Source organism: Mustela lutreola, chromosome 9, assembly GCF_030435805.1.
Source record: "Mustela lutreola isolate mMusLut2 chromosome 9, mMusLut2.pri, whole genome shotgun sequence".
NCBI classification, from domain to species: Eukaryota; Metazoa; Chordata; class Mammalia; order Carnivora; family Mustelidae; genus Mustela; species Mustela lutreola.
Genome location: NC_081298.1, coordinates 87203770 through 87227337, shown reverse-complemented (window position 1 = coordinate 87227337; position 23568 = coordinate 87203770). Strand labels below are relative to the sequence as shown.

Sequence of the window (23568 nt, the reverse complement as noted above, 5' to 3'; positions counted from 1 at the left end):
CCTGTATTTCCCCTAGAAGCAATAATGGTTCAGTATTTGCTAATTGTTACAGTGACTTTATAGAGCAAAACTACTATGAATAACAAGAATTGACTATATGTTTTTATTTTCTCTATGATTAATGCTACAGCAGCATTTCTGTCATCTATAAGCCAAACAAGGGTGTTAGAACCTGGTGTGTCTGCATTAATACAATAGAATAAAAGGTGTATTTTTGAAAAATCTGGAGTATTAAAGGATAGAAGATGCACAATAGAAAGGAAGAAGAATTTTGATGTTGAAAAAGGAAAGAGAAATTTTACATTAAAGAATTAATGAAAGACTTCCATTACTATCCACCCCACCCTGCAACTATAACTCTCAAATTTTGCATGTTCTTTATTTTACATGTTTTTCCTTCTCTTGGCAATTGATGCTGAAAGCTGAAGGTTATTAATCAGATTGATTTTCATTAAAACGTTTTTTACAGAAGAGTTTCTACTCTTTGTATAGTGTAGAAACTAAGCATTTTTATTTTTCTAGGATGTAGTTTCAAATGTAGAACTTAGTTTATCGAGTTTTCTTGTTTACTTTTTGCAGGTGATTCAAATAGTTTATGTGTTGCCCCATCTCTAGTTACAGATCAACATAGATGGACTATATATCATTCCAAAGTAAACCTCCCAGCAGCATTAAATGATCCTCGATTAGCAAAAAGAGAATCTGACTTCTTCACAAAAACATGGGGATTGGACTTTGTGGACACTGAAGTCATACCTTCATTCTACCTCCCACAGATCAGCAAGGAACATTTTACAGTTTATCAACAGGAAATCTCTCAGGTAATACCTAATCAAAAGTAATAGAAAGATCTTTAGTTTGATTTATTGTAGATTTTTGACCAATAATCTTTGATGAGGTTATAGTATTCTTTTCTGTCTATATACATTGTGCTGTCCTGTTTTGTATTTAATTCAATGCTTATATATATATAAATGTATTTCTCTTACTGTAGTGATTTTTCAGAATTACACTTTACTAGCTGCAGAGATTCATCATGAAATCCACCCTACCTACCAAGGACAAAACTGTTTAGTTAGGCCAATCAGACCCAGATGATTTGTGAGGTTTAAGAAGTGAGAGGAGTAGAACTGTTTCTATGTCTCTCATATACCGTAGAAAATTTAGTAGAGCATGCTAGCTCTAGCAGATAGTCTTAATATCTTTAGACATAATGTGTTGCTCTAAACTCAGTTCTGAGCAAGAAGTGAATGTATTGCTTAGTTTAAGAAGGCTTGTTATTAATTTTTAGTGAGTATTATTAATATAATTTTGGTTCCCATTTTAGTATTTAAAAAAACTCATTTATAAAAACCCCATTTTTTAAAAGGATATTAAAATTTTTTCTTTACGAGATCTAATTGGCATATAATAATTTCAGGTGTATAACAGAATGATTTGATATTTGTATATATTGCAAAATGATCACCATAATGCTAGTTAACATCCTTGCCATACATACTTAAAAAATTTTTTTTCTTCTTGTGATGAGGATTTTAAAAATCTGTTCTCCTCGCAACCTTCAAATATTCAATACAGTATTATTAACTATAGTGACCATGCTTTAGATTACATCTGGAAGTTTATATAGGGGATAATTATTTATGTTTTTATAATATCCCTTTTTATACTTTTTTCATTAGCAGACCTAATTTGCATTTAGCTAACTTTGTTTCACTTGATTACTTTGTTCTTCTTATGATTTGGAAGTAGGCTAAATATAGTATATTATTGGCATTGATACTATGAAATATTTGGTTCATTTTTAGTACTATCTAATATTTTTGTACAGAACTTAAAAATATTGTTTACTTTTATATCATGTATATTGTCATATGCTGTCTAGAATTTTTGTGTTCCTTTTCAGTAATCACATCTAACTGGATGTTGTTAAGTAGATGAGCTTTAATATACTTTCTTTTTGTTAGTTTCTAATCTTACTTCTTTTTGTTAGTTTCTAATCTTTATTCTAACCTTAGTTTCTAGTTCTAATCTTTATTCTTTTTGTTAGTTTCTAATCTTTATTCCTCATAACGTACAATTTGCGTTTTCCATTTGTCCATTTATTGATCAAATATGTATTGAATGCCTTCCATGTGCCAGGCACTGTCTAAACACTAGGAACAAAATATACCAGTTGCCTCCATTACAAAGCTTATATTTCTAGCAGGCAATAAACCCTAAAGCAACCACTAAAATAACAAAGAATTATAGCTGAAAAGCCAATAGAAGAGATTACAGGAAATAAAAAAAATTCTCACTCTACACAAAGGTAGAAAAAGGGTAAATAAGAAGGAAAGATTAGAAGGGTCTGAAAGAATAAACATCAGAATGATAGACTTATACCTAACCCTATCAGTCCATTAAATGTAAATGTTTAAGCATCCCAATTACAAGGCAGAGATTGTGAGATTGGATGAAAAAGCAAGACCCAGCTGTATGCTACCTATAAGAAATGCACTTTGAATACAGAGACATAAAACATTTAAAAGTAAAAGGATAGAAAAAGATATACCAGGCTAACAACAAAAGAAAGCTGTATGACTATATTAATATCAACTAAAGTAGATTTCAGGCAAAAACTGTTACTAGAGATGAAGAAGGTTATTTTGTAATGACAAAAGTATTAAGTTAATCAAGGAGATATTGTATTTCTAAACATTTATGTTTACAAAAAGAACATCAAAATGCATGAAGCAAAAACTGAGAACTTTCTGGGGAAAATAGGTGAATTCACAGTTATGGTTGGAGATTTTAATACTTGTCTCTCAATAAATGATAGAACAAGCAAATAGGAAACCAGTGAGTATATGGTAGACTTAACACAGCACTGTCAGTTAACCTGACTTAACTTGAAAGAATGCATTGAAAGAACATTCCACCCAACACAGAAGAATACATTTTCTCCTGAAGTGTTCATGGAACATTTATCAAGATAGACCACAATCTGGGCCATAAAACAATGTTAATACATTTAAAAGGCTTCAAAGTATATACAAAATCATACAAAGTATATTTTTTGACCACAACTGAATGAAAGTAGAAATTATTAACAGAAAGCGTGTAGGAAATCCACAAATATTTGGAAACCAAAACTTACACTTCTAAATAAAATGTGGAAGGGAGGAGCAAGATGGTGGAGGAATAGGAGACCTAAATTTTATCTTGTTCCAAGGAATTCAGCTAGCTAGTTATCAAACCATTCTGAACACCTACAAACTCAACAGGAGATTGAAGAGAAGAATAGCAATTCTATGAACAGAAAATAGACCACTTTCTGGAAGGTAGGAGTGCAGAGAAGTGAATCCTAGGTGATATATGGGTAGATAGACCAGGGGGGGAAGGAGCCTCCATCAGCCGGCTACTGGCAAGTGAGAGAGCAGTGGAGCACAAAATAAGAACTTTTAGAAGTCTGCTTTGCAGAGGGACGTCGCTCCAGTGGATAAGTAGGGGTGGAATCCTTGCTGGAACAGTGTGGTCTCAGGACTCTTGGGGTCACAGAAAGACTGGGGGTACCTGAGTGTGGCAGATTTCCCAGGTATTGGAATGGGGAAGCTGGTTGCAAAGATGGAGCCCAGGAGTGGGCTCTCAGCTTGGGGTTGCCATAAACTGTGATCCAAGGCAATGTTGGGCCATTATTCTTGGATCAGGGACCTCACAAGTGACAGATCCCCCCACCACACACACACACACACTGGGAGGAGCAGCGCAGGAGCACACTGGAGGAATCTGCTCGGTTTGGAAACTCCACACTAGGCTGTGTGCCAGAGATAGAAATGCTCGGTGACAGGCTGCGCGAGCTCAAAGTGTGGCTGGAGACTGGGGTGACAGGAGTGATTGACTGCTTTTTTCTGAGGGCTCACTGAGGAGGGAGGCCCCTGAGTTCTTGGCTCCTCCAGGCCGGAGATTGGAAGGCTACTATATCATTCTCCTCCTCCAAAGCTGTACGGAAAGCATTCAGGAAACAAAAGCTACCCAGAGCAAAGCTGAGCAGATTGCTTAACCTGGCCCCTGGCAAGGGTGGTGCCATTCTGCCTGGAGCAAAGAAATTTGAGAATCACTGCAATAGGCCCCTCCCCCAGAAGATCAGCAAGAACATCCAGCCAAGACCAAGTTTACTGATCAATGAGAACTGCAAAACTCCAGCGCTAGGGGAATACAGCACATAGGATTCATGGCTTTTTTCTCATGATTCTTTAGTCTTTCAAAATTAAATTTTTAAAATTTTGTTTACATGTTTCTTTTTCTTTTTAGATTTTTCCTCTTTTTTATTTTAACCAACATCTTAATACCTTTTTAAATATCTTTTTTGATTTTCACTTTTATAGTCATATTCTGTCCCTTCATTGTATTTAATGTTACTTTTTGTATACGTATAAGTTCTTCTTTCTTTAAAATTTTGACATACAGTTTCTTCTAACAGACCAAAATATACCCTAAATCTAGTGTATGGTTTTGTTCTAGTCTCCAGCCTGATCACATTCTCTCCTTTTTTTAAAACAATTTTTTTCTTTTTTCAACCAACTTCTTATCTTATGAATTCCTTTTTAAAAATCTTCTTAATTTTCATCTTTACAGCCATCCCTTCATTGTATTTACCCCTTTATATGTACACACACACACACACACACACACGTTTTTCTTTCTTCAAAATTTTGGGAGGCCGTTTCTTCTAACAGACCAAAATATGCCCTGAGTCAAGTGTGAAGCTCTGTTCTATTCCAGACTAATCATATTTTTTTCCCCTTTCTTCTCCCCCTGTATTTGGGTCTCTTCTGATTTGTTTAGTGTATATTTTTCTGGGGTCGTTGTTACCCTTTTAGTATTTTGTTCTCTCATTCATCTGTCCTTCTCTAGACAAAATGACAAGGTGGAAAAACTCACCTCAAAAAAAGAACAAGAGGCAATATCAACTGCTCGGGACCCAATCAGTATGGACAATAGTAAGATGTTGGAACTAGAGTTCAGAATAACGATTATAAAGATACTAGCTGGGCTTCAAAAAAGCATAGAAGATGCTAGGGAATCCCTTAATGGAGAAATAAAAGAACTAAAATCTTACCAAGTTGAAATTAAAAAAAGTTATTAATGAGGTACTATAAAAAATGGAGTCTCTGGGGCGCCTGGGTGGCTCAGTGGGTTAAGCCACTGCCTTCGGCTCAGGTCATGATCTCAGGGTCCTGGGATCAAGTCCCACATCGGGCTCTCTGCTCAGAAGGGGAGTGCTTCCCTTCCTTTCTCTCTGCCTGCCTCTCTGCCTACTTGTGATCTCTCTCTGTCAAATAAATAAATAAAATCTTTAAAAAAAAAATGGAGTCTCTTACTGCTAGGATAAATGAGGCATAAGAGGATTAATGATATAGAAGACCAAATGATGGAGAATAAGGAAGCTGAGGAAAAGAGAGATAAACAACTACTGGATCAGTGGGGAGAATTTGAGAGATCAGCAATACCATAAGATGGAACAATATTAGAATAATGGGGATCCCAGAAGAAGAAGAAAGAGAGAGATGGGGGCAGAAGATATATTGGAGCAAATTATAGTAGAGTATTTCCCTCATATGGAAAAGGGAAGAAGCATCAAAATCCAGGAGGCACAGAAAAATCCCCTCAAAATTAATAAAAATAGGTCCACACCCCATCATTTAATAGTAAAACTTACAAGTCTCAGTGACAAAGAGAAAATTCTGAAAGCAGCTCGGGACAAGATTGGCAACAGACCTATCCACAGAGACCTGGCAGGCCACAAAGGACTGGCATGATATATTCAGAGCACTAAACAAGAAAAATATGCAGCCAAGAATACTATATCCAGCTAGGTTGTCATTGAAAATAGAAGGAGAAATAAAAAGCTTCCAAGACAAACAAAAACTAAAGAATTTGCACACACCAAACCAGCCTTACAGGAAATATTGAAAAAGGTCCCCTAAGCAAAGAGAGAGCTCAAAAGTAACATAGACCAGAATGGAACAGAGACAATATACAGTAACAGTCACCTTACAGACAAATTCATATCTTATCTGGCACTATATCCATATCTTTCAGTAGTTACCCTGAATAGAAATGGGCTAAATGCCCCAATCAGAAGACACAGGGTATCAGAATAGATTAAAGAAAAAAAAAAACCCCAAGACCCATCGATATGCTGTCTGCAAGAAACTCATTTTAGACACAAAGACACCTCCAGATTTAAAGTGAGGGGGTGGAAAACAATTTATGATACTAACGGACATCAAAAGGAAGTTGGGGTGGCAGCCCTTATATCAGATAAATTAGATTTTAAGCCAAAGACTGTAATAAGAGATGAGGAAGGACACTAGATCAAACTGAAAGGGTCTGTCCAACAAGAAGATCTAACAATTTTACGTATCTATGCCCCTAACATGGGAGCAGCCAACTACATAAACCAATTAATAACAAAATCAAAGAAATACATCTATAATACAATAATAGTAGGGGACTTTAACAGCCCCCTCCCTGAAATGGACAGATCATCTAAGCAAAAGATCAACAAGGAAATAAAAGCTTTAAATAACACACTGGACCAGATGGACCACACAGATATAGTCAGAACATTCCACCCCAAAACAACAAAATACACATTCTTCTCTAGTGCATTAGGAACATTTTCCAGAATAGATCACTTCCTGGGTCACAAATCAGGGCTCAGCCAATACCAAAAGATTGGAATCATTCCCTGCATATTTTTGGACCATAGTGCTTTGAAACTGGAACTCAGTCATAAGAGGAAAGTTGGAAAGAACTCAAATACATAGAGGCTAAAGAGCATCCTACTAAAGAATGAATGGGTCAACCAGGAAATTAAAGAAGAATTTAAAAAAATTCATGGAAACAAATAAAAACACAACTGTTCAAAATCTGTGGGATACAGCAAAGGCAATCCTGAGAGGAAAATAAATAGTGATATAAGCCTTTCTCAAGAAACAAGAAGGGTCTCAAGTACACAACCTAACCCTAGACTTAAAGGAGAGGGAGAAAGAACAGCAAATAAAGCCTAAACCCAGGAGGAGAATAGGAATAATAAAGATCAGAGCAGAAATCAATGAAAAAGAAACCAAAAGAACAGGAGAACAGATCAACGAAACTAGGAGTTGGTTCTTTGAAAGAATTAAAAGATTGATAACCCCCTGGCCAGACTTATCAAAAAGAAAAGAGAAAGGACCCAAATTAATAAAATCATGAATGAAAGAGGAGAGATGACAACCAACACCAAAGAAATACAATTATAAGACCATATTATGAACAACTATACACTAGTAAATTAGGCCATCTGGAAGAAATGGGTGCATTCCTAGAGATGTGTAAACTACCAAAACTGAACCAGGAAGAAAGAGAAAACCTGAACAGACCCATAACGAGTAAGGAGATTGAAGCAGTAATCAAAAATCTCCCAGCAAACAAGAGCCCCGGGCCAGACAGCTTCCCAGGGGAATTCTACCAAACATTTAAAGAAGAATTAATACCTGTCCTCCTGAAACTGTTCAAGGCAAAGACCCCATCAAAAGGGAGAATTACAGACAAATATGCCTAATGAACATGGATGTAAAAATGCTCACCAAAATACTAGCTAATAGTATTTGCAGTACATTAAAAGGATTATTCACCACAACCAAGTGGGATTTATTCCTGGGCTGCAAGGTTGGTTCAGCATCTGCAAATCAATCAGTGTGATACAATACATTAATAATGAACAAGAACCATATGATACTCAATAGATGCAGAAAAAGCATTTGAGAAAGTACAGTATCCTTTCTTGATCAAAATTCTTCACAGTATGGGCATAGAGGGTACATATCTCAATATCATCAAAGCCATGTATGGAAAAACCCACAGCACATATCATTCTCAGTGGGGAAAAACTGAGACCTTTTCCCCTAAGGTCAGGAACGTGGCAGGGATGTCCACTATTACCACTGCTATTTAACATAGTACTAGAAGTCTTAGTCTCAGCAATCAGAAAAGGAAAAGGAGTAAAAGACATCCAAATCAGCAAAGAAGAAGTCAAGGGGTACCTGGGTGGCTCAGTGGGTTAAAGCCTCTACCTTCGGCTCAGGTCATGATCTCAGGGTCCTGAGATCAAGCCCCACATCGGGCTCTCTGCCTTAAGGGATCCTGCTTCCTCCTTTCTCTCTTTGCCTGCTTCTCTGCCTACTTGTGATCTCTGTCTGTCAAATAAATAAATAAAATCTTAAAAAAAATAATATTAGAAGAAGTCAAACTCTCACTCTTTGCAGATGATATGATACTTAATGTGGAAAACCCGAAATACTCCATCCCAGAATTGCTAGAACTCATACAGGAATTCAGTAAAGTGTCAGGATATAAAATCAATGCACAGGAATCAGTTAAATGTCTATACATGACCAACAAGACAGAAGAAAGAGAAATTGAGGAGTCCATCCCATTTACAGTTGCTCCCCAAAATGCACAATATTTTGGAATAAATCTAACCAAAGAAAGAATAAATCTAATCCAGAAATCTATAGAATACTCCAAAATAAATTGAGGAAGACACAAAGAAAAGGAAAAACGTTCCATGCTCATGGATTGAAGAACATGGATGTGAAAATATCTCTGCCACCTACAGCAATCTACACATTTAATGCAATCCCTGTCGAAATATCGTCAACCTTTTTCAGAGAAATGGAACAAGTAATCCTAAAATTATATGGAAGTAGAAAAGCCCCTGAATAGCCAGAGGAGTGTTGAAAAATAAAATTAAAGTTGGCAGCATCACAATTCCAGACTTCAAGCTCTATTACAAAGCTGTAATCATCAAGACAGTATGGTACTGGCACAAAAACAGACACACATATCAGTGAAACAGAATAGAGAGCCCAGAAATGGACCCTCAACTCTATGGTCAACTAATCTTTGACAAAGTCGGAATGAATGTCCAGTGGAAAAAAGACAGTCTCTTCAACAAATGGTATTGGGAAAATTGGACAGCCACATGCAGAAGAATGAAACTGGACCGCTTTCTTATACCACACACAATAATAGACTCAAAATGGATGAAAGACCACAGTGTGAGACAGGAATCCATCAAAATCCTTGAGGAGAACACAGGCAGCAACCTCTTCGACCTCAGCTGCAGCAACTTCTAGAAACATCACCAAAGGCAAGGAAAGCAAGGGCAAAAATGAACTATTGGGACTTCATCAAGATCGAAAGCTTTTTCACAGCAAAGGAAATAGTCAACAGAACTAAAAGATAACCGACAGAATGGGAGAAGATATTTGCAAATGACATATCAGATAAAAGGCTAGTATCCAAAATCTATAAAGAACTTATCAAACTCAATATCCAAAGACCAAATAATCCAGTCAAGAAATAGGCAGAAGACATGAACAGGCATTTCTGCAAAAAAAGACATCCAGATGGCCAACAGACACATGAAAAAGTACTCAACATCACTTGGCATCAGGGAAATACAAATCAAAACCACAGTGAGGTACCACCTCACATTGGTCAGAGTGGTTAACATTAACCAGTCAGAAAATGACAGGTGTTGGCAAGGATATAGAGGAAGGGGAACCCTTTTAACTGTTGGTAGGAATGCAAGCTGGTGCAGCCACTCTGGAAAACAGCATGGAGGTTCCTCAAAAAGTTGAAAATAGAGCTACCCTACGACCCAGCCATCACACTACTGGGTATTTACCCTAAAAGTACACATGTAGTGATCCGAAGGGGCACATGCACCTGAATGTTTATAGCAGCAATGTCCACAATAGCCACACTATGGAAAGAGCTTAGATGTCCATCAACAGATGAATGGATAAAGAAGAAGTGGTGTGTGTGGATGTGTGTACATATATGTATGTGTGTAAACACACATATATAATGGAATACTGTGCAGCCATCAAAAAAACCGAAATCTTACCTTTTGCATTGATGTGGATGTAACTAGAGGGTATTATGCTAAGCTAAATAAGTCTATTAGCACAAGACAATTATCATACGATCTCACTGATATGAGGAATTTGAGAAACAAGACAGAGGCTCATAGTGGAAAGGAGGGAAAAATGCAACAAAAGTTTGGAACAAATCATAAGAGACTCTTAATCTCAGGAAACAAACTGAAGGTTGCTGGAGGGGAAGGAACTGGGAGCAATGAGGTGGCTGGGTGATGGACATTGGGGTGGGTATGTGCTATAAATTGTGTAAGACTGATGAATCACAGACCTGTACCCCTGAAAGAAATAATACATTACATATTAGTTAAAAAAAAAAAATGCCGGTCATAGAGCAAAAGGGAGGCACCGGGATGGTTCAATCAGTTAAGTGTCTGACTCTTAATCTCAGCTCAGGTCTTTCAGGGTCATAGAGCCTACTCAAAAAAAAAAAAAAAAGGAAAAGTAGATTAGAACCATTTACCCTTGAACAACATGGGTTTGAACCGTAAAGATCAACTTACATACAGGTTTTTTTCAGTAAATATAGTTACAGTACTGCAAATGTATTTGGCTTCCTTAAATACATTTTGTTTTCTCTTTACTTTAAGAATATAGTATAGTATATAATATGTATAATATACAAAATATGTGTTAATTGACTGTTTATGTTACTGTTAAGGCTTCCAATCCACAGTAGAGTATTAGTAGTTAAGTATTTGGGGAGTCAGAAGTTATTGTTGGATTTTTGATTGTGGCATATTTGTGTTCCTAACCCCCACGTTTGAACTAAATGGAAATGAAAACAAGACATACTGGGATTTGTGGCATGCTGCTCAAGCAGTACTTAAGGAATAATTTATAGCAGTAAATACATATATTAGAAAAGAAGAATAATCTCAAGTCAGTGACCTCAACTTTTACCTTAAAAAGCTACAAAAGGGGCGCCTGGGTAGCTCAGTGGGTTAAAGCCTCTGCCTTCCGCTCAGATCCTGATCCCAGGGTCCTGGGATTGACATCCGGCTCTCCGCTCAGCAGGGAGTCTGCTTCCCTTCTTCTCTTTCTGCCTGCCTCTCTGCCTACTTGTAATCTCTGTCAAATAAACAAATAAAATCTTAAAAAAAAAAGCTACAAAAATAACAAATATATACCAAAATAAGCAGAAGAAAGAAACATCAAAGTTAAAATCAGTGAAATAGAAAATAGAGAAATAGAGAAAAATCAGTGAAACCTAAACTTGATTCTTTGATAAGATCAATAGAATTGACAAATCTCTAGCAATACTGATTCAGGAAGAAAAGGGAAAAGACATAATCACCAATAACAAGAATAAACGTGATGACATCACTATAGATTTTACAGAAATAAAAAGACTAATAATGAAATATTATCAACAACTTTGTGCCAATAAATTCAGCAAGTTAGATGAACTGATGAATTCCTTGAAGATACAAATTACCAAATCTCTATCAGGAAGAAATAGATAACTTGAATAGCCTTTGTAGTTATTAAAGAAATTGGTGTTAAGTAGCTTTCAAAGACGAAAACTCAGGTCCATGTGACTTCACTATTGATTTCTACCAAATAGTTAAGGAAAAAAATCAATAGCATGTCCATACATATTCTTTCATGTGTTTATAAGGATGTGAAGGACAGGGCCAGTACTAGGATGAGGCCATGAATTGCCTGAGATGTAAAATGTGAAGAGCACCAAAATCTAAGAGTAGTGTTTGGGGAGTCAGAAGTTATTGTTGGATTTTTCTGTTGTATTTAAATATTGTATCCAGGCTGCTTGCTTGCCTTACCCTATTGTCAGCCCTGGTGGAATAACTAGAACTCTCGTATACTGTTGGTGGGAATTTAAAGTGGTACAACCCTTTTGTAAAACAGTTAAGTGGTTTCTTAAAAAGTTAAAAATACTTCTGGTTCAGCATGTAGGGAACTTGAAAAATGTCTACTCCTGTTCTCGAAAGAAAAAAATCTGAAGGAACTGAAAATAAACAATTTAGAAGCTTTTTGAAGGTCACAGCACAGGGGCACAAACTCACTAAAAGACAGTGATGTAACCACAGGTTTATGGAATGCTTTCCCTCTTTCCACATTTTACCATCATATCAATAGGGCACTGGTATAGTAATGGAGTACTATGAAAGAATTGCATGTCTTCAACTTTATTTAAGAAATTTGTAAAGACAGGAAGGGAGACAAAGACAAGGACAAGAGAGGAAATTTTAGCCTCTAACACCTGCAGCTACATGAAATAGTACATATAGTCTAATTCCTAGCCAGATAAACATAAAACCTCACAATAAATACCTGTTTACCTCAGTTCCTTTTATCCAGTACTTCATATCTGGCTTGCAGCAAGAAAAATTAAAATAAATACTAAAAACAAGAAGGAAAAAAACCCCACAATTTAAAGAAACCAAGTACTAGAACGAGACTCAGATGGCAACAATTTTGGAATTATCAGACTGGGAATTTAAAATAACTATGGTTAATATGCTAAAGACTGCAGTGGAAAAGGTAGTCAACATGCAAGAATAGATGGATAATGTAAGCAGAGAGATGGAGACTATAAGAATCAAAGGAAATGCTAGAAATAAACACTGGCAAATGAAGAATAATTTTGATGGCTTTATCAGTAGACTTGAAATGGCAGAGGAAAGAATCAGTGAGCTTAAGGAAGTGTTGATAGATACTTACCAGAATGTGTGGGTCAGTCAAAGTATTGCTTAGAGGGAAATTTAACAGCATTGAATGTGTATATTAGAGAAAAAAATCTAAAATTAATAATCTAAGTTTTGCCACAGGAGACCAGAAGAACAAACTAAATTCAAAATAAGAAGAAGGTAAATCTGTTGTGTACTGAAACTAATGTAACATTGTATGTCAGCTATACAAAACAAAACAAAAACCAGAAGAAAAGAAATTTAAAAAATTAGACCAGAAGTCAGTGAAATTGAGATCTCCTTTGAGAAGATCAATAAAATTGGTAACTGTCTAGCAAGGTCAGTTAAGGAAAAAGAAGGCCTAAATTACTAGTATTAGAAATGAAAGAGGGAGGAGCACCTAGGTGGCTCAGTGGGTTAAAGCCTCTGCCTTCAGCTCAGGTCATGATTGAGCTCATGTTGTGGGATCGAGCCCCACATCGGGCTCTCTGCTAGGTAGGGAGCCTGCTTCCTCCTCTCTCTCTGCCTGCCTCTCTTGTCTACTTGTGATCTGTCTGTCAAATAAATAAAGAAATCTTAAAAAGAAAAAAGAAATGAAAGAGGGCACAGCAGTAATGATCTCGTGAACATTCAAAAGATAATAAAAGAATATTATGAACAATTTTAAGCACACAAATTCTGTAACCTAGCTGAAAAAGATCAGTTCTTTGGAAGACACAAACCTTACACATGAGAAATAGACACTCTGACTAAAGCTATACTTATTAAAGAAACTGAATCAGTAATAACCTTTCAAAATAGAAAACACCGGGGCCACGTGGGTTCACGGGTGAATTATGCCAACCATTTAGGCAAGAAGTTATACCAGTTCTTTAAGATCTGTTCCAGAAAATAGAAGCAAAGGGGATACTTTCTAACTTATTCTTAGGTAGCATTAACCTAATATTGAAATTAGACAAAGACATTATGAAAAAGGAAAACTATAGACTGCTGTTTCTCAAGAACATGGATGCAAAAATCCTTAACAAAGAATTGGAAAGTCACACTCAATAATGTATGAAAAGAATTCTATACCATAACTAAGTTGGCTTTATTCCAGATATGCAGGGCTGAACCAATATTTAAAAAGCAATTTGTATAATCCATACATTGACTGAGGAAGAAAAATCATATTTCATATCAGTAGATAGAAGATTTTTGACAATACTCAGTACTCATTCATGTTAAAAACTCTCAGCAAACTAGAAATATAGGGACAGTTCAACTTGATAAAGAACATCTACAGAAACTCTACAACTGTGAGAAAATAGATGCTTTCCCACTAAGATCAGGAACAAGGTAAAGATGTCCCTACCACTCCTTTTGTACATCACACCGGAAGCCCTAACTTTGCAAGACAAGAAAAGAAAATAAAATATACACTAGGAAGGAAGAACTAAAACTGTCTTTATTCACAGATAATCATGATTGTTTATGTAGAAAATCCCAAAGAATCAGAAAAATTCCTGGAACTAAAAAGCAATTATAACAAGATTGCAGGATACAAGATTACTGTTATAAAAGGGAATTGCTTTCTTCTATGCTAGTGATGTACAGTTAGAATTTGAATTTAACCCAGCACCATTTACATTAGCACCAAAGAATATGAAATACTTAGGTATAAATCTAACAAAATATGTGCAAGATCTTTATGAAGATAACTACAAAACTGATGAATTGCTGAAGATCTAAATAAATAGAGAGTCCATGTACGTAGATAGAAGACTCAATATTGTCAACATGTCTGTTTTTCCCAGCTTGGTCTATAGATTGAATCCAGTCCCAGTTAAAATTCCAAGAATTTGTTTTGTAGATTCCAAAGTTTATATAGAAAGGGAAAATAGAATAGCCAACAAAGTATTGAACAAAGTTGCAGGACTGACACTAACTGACTTTTAAGACTTACTGTGAACTTATAGTAATATAGACAGTGTGGTATTGGTGAAAGAATAAACAGCATATGGATCAAAGCAACAAATTAATTCAGAGATAGACCCACACAAATACAGTCAACTGGTTTTTGACAAAGGTGCAGAAGTAATTTAGTAGTCTTTTGAGTAAATGGTACTGGAACAACGAGATACCTACCTGCCAAAAAAAGAAGAAAAAAAAAATCTAGACATAGACTGCCCACACCTTTCATAGAAATTACCACAAAATGGATTGTAGATCTAAGTGTAAAATGCAAAATGGTAAAACTGGAAGATCACGTAAGAGAAAATACATGACTTTTAGTTTGATGATGATTTTTTAGATTATAGCATCAAAAGCCCAATTCATGAAACAAAAAATTGACAAGTTGGACTTTGTTAAAATTGAAAACTTCTACTCTGTGAAAGACAGTACTAAAAGAATTATATAGACTAGACACTGGGAGAAGATATTTGCAAAACACATGTATGATAAAGGATTGGTGTCCAAAATACACAAATAATGCTTAAAACTAAGAACAACACAACTAAAAAATGGGAAAAGGACTTGAATGAACATTTTTCCAAAGATGTAGAAATGACCAGGTAGTATATGGGAAGGTAGTCAACATCACTAGTAGTTTTAAGTGTTAAGTTTTATGTTATATGTGTTTTGGCATAATAAAAAAAATGCACAAAAGATCTGAACAGGCATCTCATGAAAGAAGACATACAGATGGCAGATAAGCATATGAAAAGATGCTTAACATTTTATGTCATTAGGGAATTGCAAATTAAAACAGCAATGGAATGCTGCTATGTATCTCAGAATTGCAAAAATTCAAAACACAGCACCAAATGCTGGCAAGAATATAGACTGATAGCAACTCTTATTCATTGTGGGTATGACTGTGAAATGGTACAGCCATGTTGGAAGACAGTACTTTGGTTTCTGCCACAATTGCTGTCAAAACTCTGATCACTACTAGCTCAGTGTTTTCCCTTTCCATACTCCATTTTCCCATGTGTCTTATTTATGGTATCTCTGAAAAGATAGAATTGGTTGTTAGTGAGCCATCTAATCTGAAATCAGAGTAGGGTTGGGTTCTCTTTCTTTCTTGACTTTGTCAGCTAATAACTTGTCTTTCTGTCTTAGGTGTCTTTCTTCTTTTAAAAAATTATTTTCAATTGATTTCTATTATATAAATAAGGATTTTTTTTATTCGCATTCCCACTTCATTCCAATTTATGGAAATTTTACTGTAATTATATAAAATGGGATGAGTATAAGCATATAGGTGTTCATAGAGCTTGTATTGGTTTATTAAGCATACTTATTTATGTTTAAGTTGAAGAGGCTAGTGATTTCATGTTAAAAATTATAGAACTAATTTGGTATTTTGTGAAATATTTTGATGCTTTGAATATTCATATTGCTACATAACATTGAATTTGTTATTTGTCTTATAGAGAGAGAAGATTCATGAGAGATGCAAGAATATTTGTCCTCCTAAAGATACCTTTGACAGGACTCTCTTACATACTCATGGTATGGAATATGTGCTATTTGTAGACAATAGGAAGATAAATATGTGATAATTGTAGCATAGCGTAAATATCAACAAACAAAATCTTAATTTGGGGACTTTGGTGGCTATTCTACCTATAATTTCATTTTTAGTGGAATTTTTATAGCCTATTATCATAATTTTTCCAAAAGCTTCTAAGAGAAACACTATGGGTCTCATTTTAGTGTTATCCTTCATTTCAACAAATACTTATTTAACATCTGGGTGCTTGGTATTTTGCTTGTTCCTTAAAAATAGTTGAATAACAAAGAGCACTTATCTTCAAGAAGCTGATAGTTTTCTCAGTAGGGTTAAATAAGTAAGCCAACAATTGCAGCACTGTATATCAAACAGTAACTTCAGCATGGTAGGTTGGTATAGATCTCCTAATTTGCTAAGCCTTAGAAAACTTACAGAATTAATGATTTCTTGTGTTTTAAACTAGCTGCTGAAGAGGTTTCTGTGGGGAAAGGCCTTCCAGGAAGAAGGAACAGTGGATGCAAAGCAACAGAGTCAAGAGAGAACAGAGCATGTTCTAAGAACTCTTAAGAGTACAGTATGTTGGCTCTACTGGGAGTAAGAAGTGAGGCTGAAGAAGTAGGCAGGGGAGTCAGATCATGAAGAGCCTTCTATGCCATACTAAGGAATTATTCTTTTCTAAAAGCAGTCCAGAGCCTCAGAATATTTTTAACCAGGCATCAGATTTATGATTTTACATTTCATTTTGAAAACAGTTGTGGAAAATAAATTTAAGGATGTTGATAAACGGGAGGCAAAGAGACAGTTGGAGGCTATTGCAGTAATACACGTGAGAAGTCATGTGGCCCCAATAACAGTTATAATGAAGATGGAGAGGAATTTAAACATTTGAGAGAGTTATTGAAGCACAAGTTTTGGTGGTCAGGCAGTTGTTGGTAATGGTAATGATCAGTTTGCACACAGAGAAGTTTCTGTGGATTTCACAATTTAGGATCTCTTATAGAGGGCATTCAGACTTAGAAGTGGTGGTTATAGAAAACAGTACTATATATTAAGGAGTGAGTACAAGAGAAAGAAATGGAGACTATCAGTGTGGATATGACTTGAGGATTTGAGGGATAGCATATTGACTAGAGAGAACAGAGTATAAGAATATTTTTGCATGGTCAACACTAGATGAGGCAGGAGATGCATTTGCAAACCTGAGTGAATGCTTCCTTAAATTGTGTACCGGAGGGCCTCCCTTGTGTCAGCCTGGTCCAGGTTGGGTTTTAACTTTATCTTTGTTTTTTTTTGTTTTGTTTTGTTTTAATGAGAGAGAACGGAGCATGTATATATGCAGAGAGAAAGAACTATTAGAAGGAAAGAGGTTGAAGATATGGAAAGAGGCAGGGTATTTGACGAAGCATGCTCCTAGAGGAGGCCGGAGGGTATAGAGTCTGACCCAGGAAGGTTAGTTTTGGAAAGGAGGGTACATCCTCTGAGATTTAGCTGGGGAGATGAAGGTAAAGTAGGTTCATTTGCAGGTTTGTAGATATAACCTAAGATGCCTAAGAAGAAAACTAATAGGGTATTAATATCTTAATATGTTATTAAAATCTTTTTTCGTAAGAAATTCTGGGTGGGATGGTGAGTATTTTGAACAATAAAAGCACTTTCCTGGGCGCCTGGGTGGCTCAGTGGGTTAAGCCGCTGCCTTCGGCTCAGGTCATGATCTCAGGGTCCTGGGATCGAGGCTCGCATCGGGCTCTCTGCTCAGCAGGGAGCCCTGCTTCCTCCTCTCTCCGCCTGCCTCTCTGCCTACTTGTAATCTCTGTCTGTCAAATAAAATAAATAAAATCTTAAAAAAAAAAAAAAGCACTATTCCTATATTAGAATGCAATTCTTTTTTTTTTTTTTTTTTTTTTCAAGTTTTTATTTCTTTGACAGAGAGAGAGAGCATAAGTCGGGGGAGCAGCAGGCAGAGGGAGGAGAAGTGTAGGACTGGATCCCACGACTGTGGGATCATGACCTGAGCTGAAGGCAGACGTTTAACTGACTGAGCTACCCAGGTGTCCCAGAATTTAATTCATTTTTATTTTTATTTTTATTTTTTTTTATTTTTATTTTTATTTTTTTTAAAGATTTTTATTTATTTATTTGCGAGAGAGACAGTGAGAGAGAGAGCATGAGTGAGGAGAAGGTCAGAGGGAGAAGCAGACTCCCCATGGAGCTGGGAGCCCGATGCGGGACTCGATCCCAGGACTCCGAGATCATGACCTGAGCCAAAGGCAGTCGTCCAACCAACTGAGCCACCCAGGCGTCCCATCATTTTTAAAAACTATATGCCAAACTTATTTTCACTAAACTTAATAAGATAGCATCAAGTTTTCTGTGTCTATTTAAAAAAGACTTGAAATATATTTAGCTTTCTTGCACTCATACAATTGATTAAAATTATTTGAAACATAGAATTTTTTCAGTGCTTTATTTACTGCTAGGCATATAGGAAGTGCTTGATGTCTGTTGAGGAAATTTAAGTCTTTACTTAATTGTGATATAGTACAGAGTCTGGTCAAAATATATTTTATAGAATAAAATGAAAATAAGTTAAGAAAATTGTATTTTTTTTTCCCTTTTTTTCATAGATAAATCCAGGACAGATCTGGAGCAAGTACCTAAGGTAACAAAGCTTATACATGAGAAAAATTTTTAATATCTTTAATTTTTTATTATCTCTAATATTGTTAACTTTACCTTATCAGAAGCTTTCATTTGGGTTTTTTACACCTTAACCACTTTGCCTGTTCTGGGACTTTGTGCATCACTTTTCTTCTTTCTTTGGCCATCATCAATTTCTTCTTTATTACTGAAATCTACAAATGTGTTTAAGTCTCTCCATTCTGAAAAAGAACTTTATTGATGTTACTACCCCTTCAAATTATTAAGAGATATGTCCTTTGTGTGAAAATTTTAAAGAGATGTGTAATAGATGTTTTCTTTCCCCGCTCTGCTCTGGGGAAAGAGTCCATTGCATTCATTATATTCTCAAAGAGGTCTATGATAACTGCTCTCTAAAGTGAAATGACACAGAGAAGACAACAGACAGAAGCAAAAAGGCAATCATTTTTAAAGTTGTTTGATTCCTACAAAATAAAATTCAAACTCTATCATTTAAGGCCCTTGATTATTCATTTCCATCATAGTCACACTCAACTTTCGCTTACTAATCTTTACACATTCTTTACTTCAGTCTGGAAGACTTTTCCCTCAACTCCCCGTATCTAATCCTTTCTTTATATTTTCTTACATAAATGGCAACTTTACATGAATACATCTCTTCCCAGCTGAAGATAATTGGCCCCTTTGCTGCATTTCCTAGTATTTTATATAGACCTATGCCTTCCTTTTAAAGGCATTTGTCACTCTTCTTATAAGATATTTATGTGTATATTTTACCACATCCATTGGACTAAAGGTCCTTGGGATTAGGACCTATATAATAATTTATCTTTGTTTCCACCTTAGTGCCTAGCATACAGGTTACATCATCAGTAAATATTTATTGAATTAATCAGTACTTTTAATTATACTAAAGCAAGGACTAAGAAGTACACTCATGTCCCTAGTTAGATTTTCCCTATCACTTTATACTAATATTTGGATATAGGTAAAATGGATCAGTAACTATAATAAAATAGAGCATAGAAATTAAGTAAGTTAAACCATGTTTCAGGCCTTATGCTAGGTACTGGAGATACAAAGATTAATTAGCTATAAATCCAGTCTTATAGGGATGTATGATCTCTAGGAGGTGATACATATATTTAATAAATAATTTTTGTGAAGTATGAGATACATAAATATATGTGGTATACATACTTACGTTCAGAGATGGGGTGACTGATGTGTTCAAAGATGGGGTAAGTGTTCATACAGAGATAACGTTTGCCCTTTTGATTTGGTTGTGTTCTCCAGGAAAATAGACAGGAAGGCATTCTAGGTAGAAAGCATGTACAGAGATAGTTAAGCACAAGAGGGTATGGAAGTTGAGTATTGTTAGACTGTAACTTGTAAATAGTGGGATTGGCAAAATACAAATTAGTGATGGAGTTCAAAGAAAATGAAGGGCCTTTGGGGCACCTGGGTGGCTCAGTGGGTTGAGTGTCTGCCTTTGGCTCAGGTCATGGTCCCGATGTTCTAGGATCGAGCCCTGCGTCGGACTGTCTACTCAGCTGGAGAGCCTGCTTCTCCTCTTCTCCCCTTTGCCTGCCTCTCTGCCTGCTTGTGCTCTCTCTGTCAAATAAATTAATAAAATCTTAAAAAAAAAACAAAACGAAGTGCCTTTGATGCCCTTCTAAAGAGTTTGGTCCTTAGATCATGGGACTCCATTGAGAGATTTAAACAGAGAAGTTAATTCAGTGATACTTGCATTTTAAAAGTATATCTGACAGCAGTATAGGGGATAGATTGAGGAAGGACATGAGTAAATAGCCATTTACTGTAATCCAGAGATGATGAAGAGCTGCACTAATAAAATGCTATAGACATAGAAGAGAGAGAACATTCAAGTGTTACGTAGAAAATATAATGCGTAGGACTTAGTGCCCGGATGGAAATGGTATGTAAAGGAAAAAGAACAAACTTTTCATAAAATTGAATTTGTTCTGGTTTTAAAATTCAGTATATGTCTAATCTTCAAGACTAATTTTGAAAGCATTTTAAGCAGGAGAAAGTAGAAATATAAAGAACTTGATACTTAGCATTTAAAAAAAACTACTTCAGTGGGAAATAATACAGAAATTTTGGTATAAGTAGGATATCTCCCTTTGGTGTGTGCCTGGTGGGACTGCATTAGTGAATTTTATTACATAGTAATGGAATGATCGCCTCCATTGGTAAAGACAAAATACATTTTTCTATTTTTCATGAGTATTTTTAGCTTGATGAAACACTATACATTTTTATACAGATCTTTGTATAAATCAATGTATTATTTTTGCTGTTTATGCTTCAGATCTCAGTTAATCATCTTTAATGGTCTTATGATGTTTGAAGGGATAGTGGATATTAAAAAATGTTTATCTAATGAGGAAAATACATTTTTTAATAGATTTTTATGAAACCAGATTTTGCCTTGGACGATTCCTTAACTTTTAATTCAGTTTTACCATGGTCTCATTTTAATACTGCTGGTGGAAAAGGAAATCGTGATGCAGCTTCCTCAAAGTTGCTACAAGAAAAGGTAATTTCATTTTTACTTTTTTCCGTGTAGAAAACTTTATTCTGGTTAAGTGGTACCTTTTGTGTGGTTTCTGATCTAGTTATTTATTAAGGGCTATTTCTTTTAATTTTTTCATATTTTTTGTTATTGCCTTCAAATCTAACTGATAAAATAAGAGCATTTGATTCAGTGGAAAACAAGTTGTGCTGGTGAAAAAGAAGCTAATTGTTGGAGTGCTTCTTTTTTTTTTTTTTTTAAGATTTTTTTATTTATTTGTTTTGACAGAGATCACAGGTAGGCAGAGAGAGAGAGAAGGAAGCAGGTTCCCTGCCGAGCAGAGAGCCCGATGTGGGGCTCGATCCCAGGACCCTGGAACCATGACCTGAGCCGAAGGCAGAGAAGCCTTAACCCACTGAGCCACCCAGGCGCCCCTGTTGGAGTGCTTCTTAATCTAAAATAGCAGTTGGTGGAATTTCAGTTATCCCAAACAATATATCGGCTAATTTTATATTCTTTATGATTTGAAGTATGGAAAATTAATTTTTGCTGTGGTACTATTTTTCCTTATTTCCACATTGTAGGGATGATTATTTTGGAGCAAAAATATGATAGCTGAAATACACAGTATTGTATTAAAAATTGCATTAAAGGGGGCCTGGGTGGCTCAGTGGGTTAAAGCCTCTGCCTTCGGCTCAGGTTGTGATCCCAGAGTCCTGGGGTCCTGGGATCAAGTCCTGCATTGGGCTCTCTGCTCAGCAGGGGGCCTGCTTCCCTTCCTCTCTGCCTGCCTCTCTGCCTACTGTGATCTCTATCTGTCAAATAAATAAATAAATAATCTTTTAAAAAATTGCATTAATTTTGCAAAGCCTAACCTTTTGCATGTTATTAGTCAGAAGTTTTTAAAAACTTTTACAATATTTTGTAATTTGTTGAGAAGTCAGCGTGTTACAGAGTTTTAAACATATCTTAACTCACATATCAAGAATCTTTTAAAACTAGAATAGGAAGTAAAGATTTTTTATTCCTGTTCTTTCTCAGCAGTTTAGAGCTTTTCTAAAACTGGTTTTAAACTGAGAAGAAAGCATTTTTTTCAGGCTAGTGACATCTCTTAGCAGTCTGAAAACTTTTCTCAGGAAGACTATTCAATAAATGAGGTCTAGTAACTGAAGAAAAAACTAGTTTGGGGAGAAGAGGAGAAGAAATGTAGGGAAAGAATCATTGACTATTCCTTTTCCATAGTTGAAAATAAAAATGAAGTAATTTTTCCTTCGGCAACATTTTTACCTATAAAGGTTTTCCTTGAGTAAGAACAAATTCGTAAATCTGATGAAAATTATGGATTTAGGGGCACAGACCTACTCGCAGATTGCTTTTTCACATTCCAATATATACCCTGTTAAAATAATACCTTAAAAGAGAAAAACAACAAAAGCCAGTAAAGATCTCATCCTAGGGGCGCCTGGGTGGCTCAGTGGGTTGGGCCTCTGCTTTCGGCTCAGGTCCTGATCTCAGGGTCCAGAGATAGAGTGCCGCATCGGGCTCTGTTCTGCAGGGATCCTACTCCCCTCACTGCCCGCCCCCCACCCCCCCGCCCCACTGCCTTGCCTCTCTGCCTACTTGTGATCTCTCTCTCTGTCAAATAAGTAAGTGAAATCTTTAAAAAAAAGATCCTCAATACTAATCTTTACTAAATACTTTTAGGAAGACTAAAAATTGTTCTAGAAAATGAATTATGAAAATATTACGCTTTTTTTTTTAAAGATTTTATTTATTTATTTGACAGAGAGATCACAAGCAGGCAGAGAGGCAGGCAGAAAGAGAGGGGGAAGCAGGCTCCTTGCTGAGCACAGAGCCCGATGCAGGGTTTGATCCCAGGACCTGAGATCATGACCTGATTAGAAGGCAGAGGCTTTAACCCACTAAGTCACCCAGGCTCCCGGAAAATATTATGCTTTTGAAAAGAATGGATCAATGGAATATTGATAACTTGCAGAAATTTTTGAAGTTCAAATGAAAGTTTTTTCATGTTAAATGTTTAATTAAAGGATTGGAATTTGGTTTTTGTTAAGTTCAGAATCAGGTTTGTTATGTTTACATTCTGGGTCCTTATTCTACTCTCTTAGAAAAGGAATGGAAGAAAGAATTCCAAGAGAACACTTTCATACTCTATGATTGATAAACAGCTGTTTTTATCTTGTGAATTTTAAAGAGGGGGGATGCTACAAAGAGGATTAGTTAATTTGT

General features: G+C 35.9%; 1 protein-coding gene across 5 annotated transcripts in view; it reads left to right on the top strand.

The window, feature by feature from the left end:
- VPS54 (VPS54 subunit of GARP complex) overlaps positions 1-23568 on the top strand; it is a 97518-nt gene that overhangs the window by 22388 nt on the left and 51562 nt on the right. For 4 of the 5 annotated variants that reach the window (XR_009357254.1, XM_059187815.1, XM_059187814.1 and 1 more), the window contains 4 exons: positions 580-821; positions 16045-16123; positions 18749-18783; positions 21214-21345. Coding sequence is in view for 4 of the 5 variants with exons in the window: in XM_059187815.1 (XP_059043798.1) it covers positions 580-821; positions 16045-16123; positions 18749-18783; positions 21214-21345 (488 nt within the window). In the remaining variant the exon portion in view is untranslated. The remainder of the gene's footprint in view (positions 1-579; positions 822-16044; positions 16124-18748; positions 18784-21213; positions 21346-23568) is intronic. The other variant, XM_059187816.1, reaches the window with a different exon arrangement.